Source organism: Maniola hyperantus, unplaced genomic scaffold (genome assembly GCF_902806685.2).
Source record: "Maniola hyperantus unplaced genomic scaffold, iAphHyp1.2, whole genome shotgun sequence".
Lineage (NCBI taxonomy): Eukaryota > Metazoa > Arthropoda > Insecta > Lepidoptera > Nymphalidae > Maniola > Maniola hyperantus.
Window position 1 is genome coordinate 16365 of NW_027189001.1, and position 14968 is coordinate 31332.

General features: G+C 46.6%; 3 protein-coding genes across 4 annotated transcripts; 1 reads left to right on the forward strand and 2 right to left on the reverse strand.

Annotated features, from left to right (window-relative positions):
* Positions 1–194: 194 nt before the first annotated feature.
* Positions 195–3556, reverse strand: LOC138404646 (major facilitator superfamily domain-containing protein 8-like). Of its 2 annotated transcripts, none has more exons than XM_069509223.1 (2): positions 3158–3556; positions 195–1963 (listed from the first exon to the last, which is right to left on the reverse strand). In XM_069509223.1, exons 1-2 carry the CDS (start codon positions 3344–3346, stop codon positions 1832–1834), a joined length of 321 nt encoding a protein of 106 aa, XP_069365324.1. In that variant the 5' UTR covers positions 3347–3556; the 3' UTR covers positions 195–1831. The 2 variants fall into 2 exon arrangements, with proteins under 2 accessions (XP_069365324.1, XP_069365323.1); XM_069509222.1 differs by having other exon boundaries at positions 195–1966.
* A 2244-nt stretch (positions 3557–5800) lies between these two features.
* On the forward strand, positions 5801–7974 carry LOC117996016 (uncharacterized). The gene is made up of 3 exons (XM_034984027.2): positions 5801–5992; positions 6746–6903; positions 7849–7974. The coding sequence occupies exons 1-3, from the start codon at positions 5947–5949 to the stop codon at positions 7903–7905; spliced, it is 261 nt and encodes an 86-aa protein (XP_034839918.1). The 5' UTR covers positions 5801–5946; the 3' UTR covers positions 7906–7974.
* LOC138404647 (uncharacterized) lies at positions 6038–14958 on the reverse strand. The gene is made up of 2 exons (XM_069509224.1): positions 10627–14958; positions 6038–7003 (listed from the first exon to the last, which is right to left on the reverse strand). The coding sequence occupies exon 1, from the start codon at positions 14124–14126 to the stop codon at positions 12990–12992; it is 1137 nt and encodes a 378-aa protein (XP_069365325.1). The 5' UTR covers positions 14127–14958; the 3' UTR covers positions 6038–7003; positions 10627–12989.
* Positions 14959–14968: the final 10 nt, after the last annotated feature.

Consider the following 14968-nt stretch of genomic DNA (forward strand, 5'->3'; position numbering starts at 1 on the left):
CTTGTGTACTTGTGTAGAATCGAATCCCGCGTTCCTATTAAGCCAACATAATAACCCTGTAGATAAACGCCCAATAGAAGGAAATAAGACGATCCTAGAGCTATCTGCCGATATATATATTTGTCGGTATCGCTACGTACCTATAGCTATAGCACGTACAACAATGTACACTGTACACTGTTATCTGTGTCGTTATCGCGCCTCGACTCGAGCGTGTCGTGTCGTGTCGTGTCGTGTCGTGTCGTGGAGTCAACGCGAACGTGTATTTCAATTTTCGTAGGGATCTATAATTTTTTTTTAATAAAATATAGTCTACCTATGTCACTCAGAACTGTGAAGCTACATTCAGCTTGCTACTGGTGAAAGAATTACAAAAATTCTTTAAAATTCTTGGTTTGTAAGGAGTAATCTATATTACTGCCTACAAACCAACTTACAAACTTGACTTGTTTATAATATTATAGTAAGTAGTTAGTAGGTATAGTTAGACACAATGATATTAGAAGAAAATAGGTAGATACGTTATACGCGGACCGCAAGTGGCACGTTAAAACTAAGCTAATTAGCAAACCTGAGCTCAGTCGCCCGCTGTCGTCGCGCTATCGATGACGTCGTTGATAGTAATGTGTATTTTGTTTTCGTCTCCCAAAACAACCGAAAATGCCGTCGTGTGTGATGAGATTCTGCACAAACTACACAAGCAAGGTTTCCAAAAGTCAAGGAATCACATTTCATTCGTAAGTAAAACTATTTCTTTTATATAATTCGTATTTTTCACTTATTTAACAATAACAAACTCGTGCACGTTCGTGTAAAATGCAACTCATTGCAATTTGTACCTTATGTCACATGCCATAAGTACGTATCAAGTTATCGTTGTACGTATTTTAAAGTTTCCGATCAAAGAATATAAAATAAACAGATAGGTCTCTTCTGAGTATTGACAATTCAAATAGTGTGCATATTTCCTGTTTTAGGGAAGGATAAATTAACTATGGTCTAACATCTTTTTACGGTCCACTGCTGGGTCTCTTCATACAATGAGGGAATTTTGGCTATGGGTATGTAGATTGTGTAATAGTAAATATTTTCAAAAATAAAAAATATTTTCATTTCACATTTTATTCCTTTACCTACCTTCCCGCGGCTTCGTCCGCGTAAAATTTAGTAATTTTATTTCGACTTCTTTTCCATGTATGGGAGCCCCCTTTATTTAATTTAATTTAATTTTTATTATTTTTATTATAGCGGCAATAGAAATACATTCTGTGAAAATTTCAACTGTCTACCTATTACGGCTTACGAGATACAGCCCGCTGACAGATGGACGTACAGACAGCGGAGGCTTAGTAATAGGGTCCCGTTGGCACCCCTTGGGCACGGAACCCTAAAAACGAGCGGAACCGCGGGAAAAAGCTAGTTCGTAATATATTAAATACCACAGTATAAGGTTTTTATTTTACTATACAACTACAGTGTAGGCATAAATCGGCATTAGCCGAAAAGACTTTACTGTTTTTTTTTTCTTTGGAGTTTCTAGTTTACCGTCTCGTCCCGTCTCTTTTACGCTCGCATTATTAGGCATATATCCGTCCTTCTTCCACTCTTCTGTGCAGGACGAGGTAGTGCAAAATATAACCGTCTCTTTTTCGTGCGCAACTGAAGCTGATGTTATTAGTTCACCGTCCTTTACTCTCTGTTGTGTGAGGTTAAAATACTATCTATGCGTTTATGTGTGTTGAGTCTTTCGGCGCTGACGCAGCGTGCCATTAATAAACATCGAATTTGATATAAGTAACATATCTACCTCTTTTTCTTCTAATATCATTGGTTAGACATAAGTAGATAGGTAGATGTGGCAACGCTCGTGGCGACGCGACCGGCGGCCGTGGCGACCCCGCGGACTCGGCCTTGACTCTTTTTGTTGTGGTCGCGCCGCCACGCTGGCCGCTGCGCTAGATTCCTGCTAACAATCACGCCTGGTCAGTGGTCAGTGGTCAGTGGTCAGTGGTCACTCGTCATTGTGACCACTTGCACTACATTTGTATCTACTCTGAATTACGTCACTGAATTCTGCATTTATTTCCCGATCTATTTGACATATTATTAAAAAATAGGTAGGAAGTTATACCTATTTTTTAACCCCCGACCCAAAAAGAGGGTTCAATAGTTAGTGCGTCATCGTAATCAGGGGGTCGAGAATAGCTTCAAGTGGTTCGTGCAATAGCTAGACCTGTAGGTCGTACACTACGCACTAGGCACCTCCCATGCCAATGCGTCGCTTCACAACAATGTGGCTGGAGACATATTGATTATGTATTGGTCGGATACATTTACAATAAGCGGTCTAATAAGAAAACTAGAAAAGAGCTGATAATTTTCAAACAACAGATTTTCTTGGATTATACCTACCTACCTAGCTACGAACACTCGATCGAGACACCTTTCAAACAAACAAAAACTGAATCAAAGTCGGTTCATTCGCCTACCTACCTAGCTACCTACCTAGCTACCATACCATGCTACAGACAAATACACAAACACACAGATTCAGCTCTTTTCTACATAAAGTACATAAAGTTCGTTCATACATAAAGTACCTAATTACGAGCTTGTAGGTAGCACATTAGTTAAGTACATATCATTATAATACCTAAGTGATATTATGCATAATTTATCATACTAACTAGGTATTTACCTACCGGAACAGATAAATAAGTTAATTGTAGGTAGAAATCTTCTGTTTACATCGCAAGGAGCAGCTCGACGGACGCGGACGGACGGACGGACGGACGGACGGTGTAAACTGTTATTTACCTACCGATACATGTACCTAGTTGTCTTCTGTGCTCTACAGCTTGTCTTACACCTATGTACGTAACTAGGTATATAGCTCATGTATTATTTAAAGGAAATGGCTAGGTCATTGAAGCTTTGTGGTCGAGTGGAGCGAGTGGAGCGAGTGGAGCGAGTGGAGCGAGTGGAGCGAGTGGAGCGATGGAATGTGGAGTCTGTTGAGCTCTGTGCGAAGATTAATATAATTACCATGTAATGAACGGATGTGAGCGTCTTCCACTAAAAGTGTTATTTGTTGTACGATAGGTATGTTAGGTACAGTACAGTAGTCGTACTGGAGTCGGACCTCTCGGCGACTCACCTTGTCCAGATAGGGCCACACGCCCGTCAGCACGATGCTGAACCCCAGCGACATCTGGAACATGGTGAAGTAGATGACGTACACGCTGCGCCAGCGCTCGCGCCGCTCCTGCGCCGTCTCCAGCGCGCCGCCGTCGCCCGCGCCGCCGTCCGCCTCGCGCCGCCCCGCCAGCGCCCTCAGCCACTCCATAGTCCCGTCCTCACACCACACCGACACGCCAACATGCCAACATTTGCGCTGCTCTGCCTCTGATACTTGTGTGCGAACGAGCCCCGATCACAACATTCGACACTCTAAACAAATAAGTGTAAACAAAGAGACGCACACGCGGAGCGAGCGACGTGCGCTCCCTCCCGATGTCCGATATAAACTGTTGCTGACTGCTCACTGCTGTGCTCAGTGTCAGTAGTCAGTGCTGTGGCCAGTGGCCCTACCGCGGTTGTTTGACAGCTACAATGTCACGATCGCAATCATCTCTGATTGGTTAATGCTCGCTCACTATTGGCCACAATGCATTGTTGCAACAAGAATAGCACAAATTCAGCCAATCAGAACAATTGAGATTGTAATAATGATTGATGCAGGTTTTAGACAATCGCCCTACTGTGCTGTTGGTATTTGACGTTTGAACAAGAATTCGTACCTATCTCGTTCATTGGCATCGTCTCTCTCTCTGACGACACGAACGACTCTATCAAACTAGCTAGGTAGGTATATTTTTACGACACGTTTGTCAATAGTAGAAAGTAAAATCTGTACGTTACGTTATCAAATACGATGTGGTTTTGTACGCACAGAGTACATTGAATATACGTTTGTACGTTAGACACCAGTAGACGCTATTTAGTTTCACTAAGCACTCTGGTGATACAGCACTACAATAGTTATCTACAAACTAGCTATCAGCCTATCACGTTCCATTACGTCACGATGGTATATAAAACAAAAATTACGGGAATGTTAAAAGTATGGTTAATAAAATAGTAAATCAGATAGGTACCTACATAAAATAGTTAATCAGATAGGTACCTACATAAAAGAAATGAACTTACTTAATTGAATTATTATGTGTTTTGTAGCATTCGCAAACTGCTAAAGCGCGTGGCTGCCATTTTAGTGACGTCAGCACTACGTATACCAAGAGGTATAACTACCACCGACCAGAAATAAAAGATAACTACCTACCTAGGTACTCGATTTTGTAATAAAACAAACATTTTTTGACGTTTCCAATTCCAGTGCTACCGATTTTTATGAAAAACTAGCTTATGCTCGCGACTTCATCCGCGTGGACTACACAAACTACAACCCGCTATTTCACCCCCTTAGAGGTAGAATTTTCAAACTTCCTGAGACTACGTCATGATAGCTATCTGCATGCCCAATTTCAGCCCAATTCGTCCAGTAGTTGAAGCTGTGCGTTGGTAGATCAGTCAGTCAGTCAATCCTTTTGTACATAATATATTTAGATAAATAGTGCCGAGAGCAACCACATTGGTATGAAATGAACCACCAATCCAGTTGGTACAATAGCTACGGGTAACTTTAGAAACATGTCAAACATCGTGAGTCGATAGTTAAATGTAGGTAATTCATGGTTTATCCTGCTGTAAATTATTTAGTAACATCTAAGATTATTTTTCCGACCCAAATGTCGACCAATAGAATTGCACCATTCGACGTCACGTGGTACAACCTACATGGTATTATACTGATAATTTTTTGAAAATTTTCTCTGGTAGTTGAAGTCCACACGTCAAACTGACAGGTTGAATTCAATTGTGAAAATTGGAGATTTTGGCCGACATTTGGGACGGAAAAATAATCCCCCGAATACCACACGAGCTTCAAAATTATCTGGCATTTCCCTCAAGGTTCCCTGCAAACAAATAAAGTCGTCAAGTTTTTCAGGAAAAATCACTCGCGCTTCGCGCTCGTGATTTTTTAACCTGAAAAACTTGACTCCTTCATTTGTTTGCAACGAACCTATCGGGAAATACCCGATAATTTTGAAGCTCTTGTGGTATTATAAGTGAACATTTCATTACTCGATAAAACCATATTTACGTAAATCATATTCTAAAGTCCCTTTTTTAAAGCACTATTATACCATCTCTGGGTACTTATTTTATTTAGTAATTATTTACTTATTTTATAATGCTTCTTCTTTACTCTTCTTGTGAAAGTTCAATCTAAAATAGAGAAGCAGGGACTGGTTCATGGACTCATTCACATGAACCAACTGAACCACATACATCACTAACATCTTAAATAATTATGGTATCATTATTTTACGATTTGACATTAGCTAATGTCAAAACGTGTTGTTTCATTAAAAATCTAGACTGAAGCAAAGAGTACTTATATAATCACTATGAAGTTTCGAGCTGATATTTTACGATTTTACTGTATATTTTTTATTTCGGCTGATGTCAAAATGACGTCATTTCGATGTTAATGAGACATGGTTCCAGCGTAATATCAGTTTGCGGGACTTATATTGCAGACTTTCTATGGTAATGTGAAAAGAAACGCAACTGTCATTTGAGAATGATAAAGACAAATGATAATTAACACTTCTTGGTCTGTTGGTCTGTCACCAGTCTGTCACTACCTACTCACTGTGTTTCTACTTTCTTGAAGTTGACTGCGTATATTCAATGTACTCTGTGGTTGACTGTTGAATCGATTATTTTTGTGGCCAACACGGATCGCACGATTTTCGCAGGTTTTCGAATAAAATTTTCCGGCAAAATATTTCAAAAGTCAAAGTTAAATTTAGTTTTAAAATGCTTGCTTCACGAAATGTTATTTCCCGCTTAATGCAAACCACAGGTAAGAAAAAACAAGACATTTGAAAATGAAAATTCAAGAAAAAAATGAGTTCTTTCATATTTTATTTAGATTATTTATATTTACTTAGTTATTAACATTCATAATAATTCATTTAAAGATCTCCCGATTAATAAACGAAGACTTGACTTTGTTTCTCCAAATTAAACTGAAAGAATATTGTTACATAACAATTGAAAATAACCTAAAACTTTGTAATTTAGGGCAATACTGAAATACATTTGCGTTACTTAGATGAAATGTTATAAATTATGTTTAAGAATAATAGATATGTAAAAGAGGATCCTTGTTTTAGATGAAATTGTAATATGTAATTACAAAATGATATCAGACAAAGGAAGACTCCCAAAGTCATGACTTGCCCAATAGATAAATGTTATTCTTATCAGTATTAGAATTGGTATCTGTTTTTCAATACCTATCTAATATTATGATGTTTTTTTATAAATACTGAATATGTCTGAACCAATTCATTTTTTTAATTTTTATCAAGTCAAATCCCATGATTTGACTTATTAACAAAAAAAATAAAAATCCCCAGGTCCCAGAGACAGGGCCAAACTAAGTTAATGGTAATGGGTTTTACTGTCAAATTGTTTAATAAATGAATAAATAAAGAAAGATCAGCAACAGTTATAAATGGGGAAGTGGTTGGCATGTGAATCCTGCGGCTGCCCCGGCAGACGAGTGCCTGCATAGCTGGGGACAGAGTAACGAATGTAGCGATGTGCACAGTGCGGCGCTACCACGCGGGCGAGGGCTTCAAGACGCCCAGCATGGACGAGCTGCCCGTGCCACAGGGCTCGTGGCAGGCGCGATACGACGCCAACCAGCGCCGCTACAACGCCATCCTGCTCTTCGGCATCAGCTTCATGGCGGGATCTATCGCTATCGTGAGTTCACCTCTATTGCCACCCGGGTGGCACACATCCCACACTTGTAGGATATATCGCCATCGTGAGTTGCCGACCCTCCCGTGTGGTGTGGTCTGATCTGTTTGTAGAGGAATTGATATGTTAGCTAGTTTATTCTTTTATGTACATATTTTATTCGTGTATGTTTTTTATGAATCTAGTTTAAGCGTAAGTCAGAAAAGTAGGTTAAATTTAACTAATTTTATAAGTTATTAAAATGTTCCCTCATATAAAGCTTGCATGTGGATATAGATCACAACCTGTAGAGGCTTATCGAGAGTTTTAATCTATATAATAACCTAACTGCAATATTAACTTGATTAGGGCACAATTGCTATTGCAACCACATAATCAAAATAGCGACCTAAACACAAAAGTATTTAATAGTCGTCGAGTCTCGAGTCGGAATGAGACTGAAGTAATAACTGTCATACACTCTATTTATACAAATCGAATCAAGATGGCTACCCCACCACAGATTGCGTGACATCGAATGAGTCAAATATTGTCTTAATTCATTAAACTAACTTCAATAAGCTAACACTAGTAGGAACGTTTTGTTTTACTTGCAGTTTACAAGTAGCTTAGATCACTGTGTGAAGTGTCATCGGTTCAACTGTTTTGAAGATTAGACCCATCACACAGACAGTCACCAATAGTGCAATGATTTTCTAAATGTTTTTAGTTCCTAATGTAAATTTATAACTAAATCTTCCAGCATCAGTTTTCCCCTCCAATTATAATATGGGTACCTTCGAGTCAACAGTGAATAGGCATCTTCTAGACCAGTGCGCTCCATCTTTGGAGCGCTAGTCTATAAATTTAAAAAATGTTTTAATTTTTTACAAATCTCTAAAGTGTATAAATGTGCTTTTTTATATTAAACTAGTTCCTCTTAGTTACTAAAATATATATCTGTTGCAGGCCAAGGGCTCCGGCTTGCTGTACCTTAACTACGCGCCGCCCAAGTCCGTCGACTAAGTGTCGATTGTATGTAAACTATGTACCTATGTGATGTAATTAGTAAATTAAACTATTCAACTAACACAAGACATTGTTTATACTCATTTCTATTCTAAGTAGGGGTACGTAACTAAGTAGGGGTATGTAACAAAGTAGGGGTACATAACTAAGTAGGGGTACGTAACTAAGTAGGGGTACATAACTAAGTAGGGGTACGTAACAAAGTAGGGGTACGTAACAAAGTAGGGGTACATAACTAAGTAGGGGTACGTAACTAAGTAGGGGTACGTAACTAAGTAGGGGTACGTAACTAAGTAGGGGTACATAACTAAGTAGGGGTACGTAACTAAGTAGGGGTACGTAACAAAGTAGGGGTACATAACTAAGTAGGGGTACGTAACTAAGTAGGGGTACATAACTAAGTAGGGGTACGTAACTAAGTAGGGGTACGTAACTAAGTAGGGATATGTAACAAAGTAGGGATACATAACTAAGTAGGGGTACGTAACTAAGTACGGGTATGTAACAAAGTAGGGGTACATAACTAAGTAGGGGTACGTAACTAAGTAGGGGTACATAACTAAGTAGGGGTACGTAACTAAGTAGGGATATGTAACAAAGTAGGGGTACATAACTAAGTAGGGGTACGTAACTAAGTAGGGGTACGTAACTAAGTAGGGGTATGTAACAAAGTAGGGGTACATAACTAAGTAGGGGTACGTAACTAAGTAGGGGTATGTAACAAAGTAGGGGTACATAACTAAGTAGGGGTACGTAACTAAGTAGGGGAACATAACTAAGTAGGGGTACGTAACTAAGTAGGGATATGTAACAAAGTAGGGGTACATAACTAAGTAGGGGTACGTAACTAAGTAGGGGTACGTAGCTAAGTAGGGGTATGTAACAAAGTAGGGGTACATAACTAAGTAGGGGTACGTAACTAAGTAGGGGTATGTAACAAAGTAGGGGTACAAACCTAAGTAGGGGTACGTAACTAAGTAGGGGTACATGACTATGGAATTCCATGGAATATGGATTGTGGAAGCCAAAGTACATCTAACATGCTTTAAACAATATTTATTTGGAACTAGCTGACCCGCCCCGACTTCGCTCGGGTGGAATTTAGAAAATTGAGGTGGGGGTTTAATTTCCAAAAATCCTGAGACATGTATTTCTTCATTTGTGACCGAAAACCCAATTAACCAATGAAGTAGGCTACACCGCGGGTGTCAGTCAGTCGTGGGGTTGTACGGGAGCGGTGTGCAGGCTCGACCGTACCAAAGGGGAGATCTCCCACCGAGCGGTTGGTTGTGCTCGGTAGCGCCGGCTGGGCCGACGGTTGTATCTTGAAACTTCTATATATAGTCCAGATTGCAGAACACTCTGTTATTGCGAGTACTGTCGGCGGTACATTTGTTCGGGACTATGTCATCGATTGAACAGCGCCATCTAGTTTCTATTGTGGCAACCGCCACATCACTCCCCTCCGAGACGAACGCGTAGTGTGAAGCAGTGAAGAGAGGTGGCGTTGTAGCGTGAAGGCGTGTGAAGGAAAGGCAATGGCTGCTAACCATCCAGAGAAGCGGTAGACCAGGACGCTTGTAGCTGGTGATGGAGTGCAGGGCCATTGTGCCCCGAAGCTGTGGCTACATCCGTCTTACAGGCCTCGATGTGATTGCTGTTGCTGTAGACTTGGGGTTGGAGGAGACGTCGGGCTTGCGGTGTGTGATCCAAAGGTGTTGCGATGTATGCGATCACCCTTGATCACGTATGCGCCAGTGCGGAGTGCGGCGGTGTGCGGTTTATCTTCGATGACGTCGGCTGTTGTAGTGTGCGACCATTCTTGATTTCGTCGGTTGTTGAGGTGTGCGACCATTCTTGATCACGTCGGGGTCACCAATGTACGGGAGCGGTGTGCAGGCTCGACCGTACCAAAGGGGAGATCTCCCACCGAGCGGTTGGTTGTGCTCGGTAGCGCCAGCTGGGCCGACGGTTGTATCTTGAAACTTCTATATATAGTCCAGATTGCAGAACACTCTGTTATTGCGAGTACTGTCGGCGGTACATTTGTTCGGGACTATGTCATCGATTGAACAGCGCCATCTAGTTTCTATTGTGGCAACCGCCACAGGGTGAAAACTAGCAGTCGGAGAGATACAGTGCTAAAGCGAAAAATGTTCAAAATCTTGGGCTATTGGGTGAACTAGTAAAAAAAATTGCCACCCAACAAAAAATTCATCTCCATACAAAAAAAATTGTTGGCCACTAAACAACATTAAATTCCTATTGATCAGTCCATCTTAAGTTTTGTGCTGGATTTATTTTTCTTTTCAAGGTTCTATAAAGAGCAAAATGCAAAATACATTTATGTAGGTAGGTATATAAAACTCAGAAATGAGAAGTGCTCGGAAGTGTTGACAGGAAACCCATACAAATACAAACATCAAAACCCAAATACATAGTATAAAGTATTAGGTAATGTCTCATAAAGACAATGCCTGCATTTACAAAAATTAGCTTTGCATGCCCGCGGGCCATCGGCCACCTTAGTGGTCTGCACTCTGCACAACTTGGCATGCCCGCGGGCCACCTTAGTGGTCTGCACAGCTTGGCATGCCCGCGGGCCACCTTTGGGCTGTGCGTTAATAGATCAATCAGACAGTCAGCTTCTCTTTTTGTATACCTATATAAACTTAAACAATCTTTTTAAAAATAAAATATTTATTTTACATAACTTACTTGCTAGGTAGTAGGTAGGTATATAAATATGGTGCTACTTAACAATATACTTAAATAACAAAACACTAAGTTTTCTACTATAGTCGAATTTTTAATTAAACAACATTTTTTGACGTTTCCAGTGCTACTAGATTTTCGTGCAAAAATAAAAATAGTGAGGGGGGCAAAAAAAATCAGCAACTGAGTTGGTACAGTGGCGTAGTAGTACGGGTAACATTGGAAAGCTGTCATAAATTGTAAGTCGGTGGTTTAATGGAATTAATGGTATAAAAATTATTAAAAAACTTGTTTGATAACATCTAAGACCACCTAACTACACAAATATATATTTACGTAAATCATATCCTAAAACCCTTTTTTACGGCAATATTATACTAGAGTTACCTACATCTAGGTACTTATTTTATTTTAGTAATTATTTGTTATAGTTGCTTCTTTTTACTCTGCTTGTGTGAGCTCAAAATAAAATAGTGAAGCGGGAACTGGTTCATTGACTCATTCACATATGACACAACTGAACCACATACATCACTAACATCTTAAATATGGTATCATTATCTAACTTGGACGATCTAACCTATATCTAATGTCAAAACGTGTTGTTTAATTAAAAATTCGAGTATAGGTAGTAGGTACTGTTGTATAATATATTAATCAATTAGATACATCATACAAGACATGTAATGTTTAGCTTCATAGCTGATAGTACGAGTTAACTCCGGTTCCGGGTAACTCGTACGTCATCATGTCGTCATGTCTCATCTGTCGTCTGTCGCGCGCTAGTGCTCGCGCGCGATGTCGGAGAACGCGTCGAGGATGTCCTGCGTGGTGAGCGGCAGCGACAGCCCCGCACCCGGGTAGCACGCCGCGATGCGCGCCTGCACACACACACACATCGTGTCCCATCTGTCGTCTGTCGCGCGCTAGTGCTCGCGCGCGATGTCGGAGAACGCGTCGAGGATGTCCTGCGTGGTGAGCGGCAGCGACAGCCCCGCACCCGGGTAGCACGCCGCGATGCGCGCCTGCACACACACACACATCGTGTCCCATCTGTCGTCTGTCGCGCGCTAGTGCTCGCGCGCGATGTCGGAGAACGCGTCGAGGATGTCCTGCGTGGTGAGCGGCAGCGACAGCCCCGCACCCGGGTAGCACGCCGCGATGCGCGCCTGCACACACACACACATCGTGTCCCATCTGTCGTCTGTCGCGCGCTAGTGCTCGCGCGCGATGTCGGAGAACGCGTCGAGGATGTCCTGCGTGGTGAGCGGCAGCGACAGCCCCGCACCCGGGTAGCACGCCGCGATGCGCGCCTGCACACACACACACATCGTGTCCCATCTGTCGTCTGTCGCGCGCTAGTGCTCGCGCGCGATGTCGGAGAACGCGTCGAGGATGTCCTGCGTGGTGAGCGGCAGCGACAGCCCCGCACCCGGGTAGCACGCCGCGATGCGCGCCTGCACACACACACACATCGTGTCCCATCTGTCGTCTGTCGCGCGCTAGTGCTCGCGCGCGATGTCGGAGAACGCGTCGAGGATGTCCTGCGTGGTGAGCGGCAGCGACAGCCCCGCACCCGGGTAGCACGCCGCGATGCGCGCCTGCACACACACACACATCGTGTCCCATCTGTCGTCTGTCGCGCGCTAGTGCTCGCGCGCGATGTCGGAGAACGCGTCGAGGATGTCCTGCGTGGTGAGCGGCAGCGACAGCCCCGCACCCGGGTAGCACGCCGCGATGCGCGCCTGCACACACACACACATCGTGTCCCATCTGTCGTCTGTCGCGCGCTAGTGCTCGCGCGCGATGTCGGAGAACGCGTCGAGGATGTCCTGCGTGGTGAGCGGCAGCGACAGCCCCGCACCCGGGTAGCACGCCGCGATGCGCGCCTGCACACACACACACATCGTGTCCCATCTGTCGTCTGTCGCGCGCTAGTGCTCGCGCGCGATGTCGGAGAACGCGTCGAGGATGTCCTGCGTGGTGAGCGGCAGCGACAGCCCCGCACCCGGGTAGCACGCCGCGATGCGCGCCTGCACACACACACACATCGTGTCCCATCTGTCGTCTGTCGCGCGCTAGTGCTCGCGCGCGATGTCGGAGAACGCGTCGAGGATGTCCTGCGTGGTGAGCGGCAGCGACAGCCCCGCACCCGGGTAGCACGCCGCGATGCGCGCCTGCACACACACACACATCGTGTCCCATCTGTCGTCTGTCGCGCGCTAGTGCTCGCGCGCGATGTCGGAGAACGCGTCGAGGATGTCCTGCGTGGTGAGCGGCAGCGACAGCCCCGCACCCGGGTAGCACGCCGCGATGCGCGCCTGCACACACACACACATCGTGTCCCATCTGTCGTCTGTCGCGCGCTAGTGCTCGCGCGCGATGTCGGAGAACGCGTCGAGGATGTCCTGCGTGGTGAGCGGCAGCGACAGCCCCGCACCCGGGTAGCACGCCGCGATGCGCGCCTGCACACACACACACACATCGTGTCCCATCTGTCGTCTGTCGCGCGCTAGTGCTCGCGCGCGATGTCGGAGAACGCGTCGAGGATGTCCTGCGTGGTGAGCGGCAGCGACAGCCCCGCACCCGGGTAGCACGCCGCGATGCGCGCCTGCACACACACACACATCGTGTCCCATCTGTCGTCTGTCGCGCGCTAGTGCTCGCGCGCGATGTCGGAGAACGCGTCGAGGATGTCCTGCGTGGTGAGCGGCAGCGACAGCCCCGCACCCGGGTAGCACGCCGCGATGCGCGCCTGCACACACACACACATCGTGTCCCATCTGTCGTCTGTCGCGCGCTAGTGCTCGCGCGCGATGTCGGAGAACGCGTCGAGGATGTCCTGCGTGGTGAGCGGCAGCGACAGCCCCGCACCCGGGTAGCACGCCGCGATGCGCGCCTGCACACACACACACATCGTGTCCCATCTGTCGTCTGTCGCGCGCTAGTGCTCGCGCGCGATGTCGGAGAACGCGTCGAGGATGTCCTGCGTGGTGAGCGGCAGCGACAGCCCCGCACCCGGGTAGCACGCCGCGATGCGCGCCTGCACACACACACACATCGTGTCCCATCTGTCGTCTGTCGCGCGCTAGTGCTCGCGCGCGATGTCGGAGAACGCGTCGAGGATGTCCTGCGTGGTGAGCGGCAGCGACAGCCCCGCACCCGGGTAGCACGCCGCGATGCGCGCCTGCACACACACACACATCGTGTCCCATCTGTCGTCTGTCGCGCGCTAGTGCTCGCGCGCGATGTCGGAGAACGCGTCGAGGATGTCCTGCGTGGTGAGCGGCAGCGACAGCCCCGCACCCGGGTAGCACGCCGCGATGCGCGCCTGCACACACACACACATCGTGTCCCATCTGTCGTCTGTCGCGCGCTAGTGCTCGCGCGCGATGTCGGAGAACGCGTCGAGGATGTCCTGCGTGGTGAGCGGCAGCGACAGCCCCGCACCCGGGTAGCACGCCGCGATGCGCGCCTGCACACACACACACATCGTGTCCCATCTGTCGTCTGTCGCGCGCTAGTGCTCGCGCGCGATGTCGGAGAACGCGTCGAGGATGTCCTGCGTGGTGAGCGGCAGCGACAGCCCCGCACCCGGGTAGCACGCCGCGATGCGCGCCTGCACACACACACACACATCGTGTCCCATCTGTCGTCTGTCGCGCGCTAGTGCTCGCGCGCGATGTCGGAGAACGCGTCGAGGATGTCCTGCGTGGTGAGCGGCAGCGACAGCCCCGCACCCGGGTAGCACGCCGCGATGCGCGCCTGCACACACACACACATCGTGTCCCATCTGTCGTCTGTCGCGCGCTAGTGCTCGCGCGCGATGTCGGAGAACGCGTCGAGGATGTCCTGCGTGGTGAGCGGCAGCGACAGCCCCGCACCCGGGTAGCACGCCGCGATGCGCGCCTGCACACACACACACATCGTGTCCCATCTGTCGTCTGTCGCGCGCTAGTGCTCGCGCGCGATGTCGGAGAACGCGTCGAGGATGTCCTGCGTGGTGAGCGGCAGCGACAGCCCCGCACCCGGGTAGCACGCCGCGATGCGCGCCTGCACACACACACACATCGTGTCCCATCTGTCGTCTGTCGCGCGCTAGTGCTCGCGCGCGATGTCGGAGAACGCGTCGAGGATGTCCTGCGTGGTGAGCGGCAGCGACAGCCCCGCACCCGGGTAGCACGCCGCGATGCGCGCCTGCACACACACACACATCGTGTCCCATCTGTCGTCTGTCGCGCGCTAGTGCTCGCGCGCGATGTCGGAGAACGCGTCGAGGATGTCCTGCGTGGTGAGCGGCAGCGACAGCCCCGCACCCGGGTAGCACGCCGCGATGCGCGCGCGC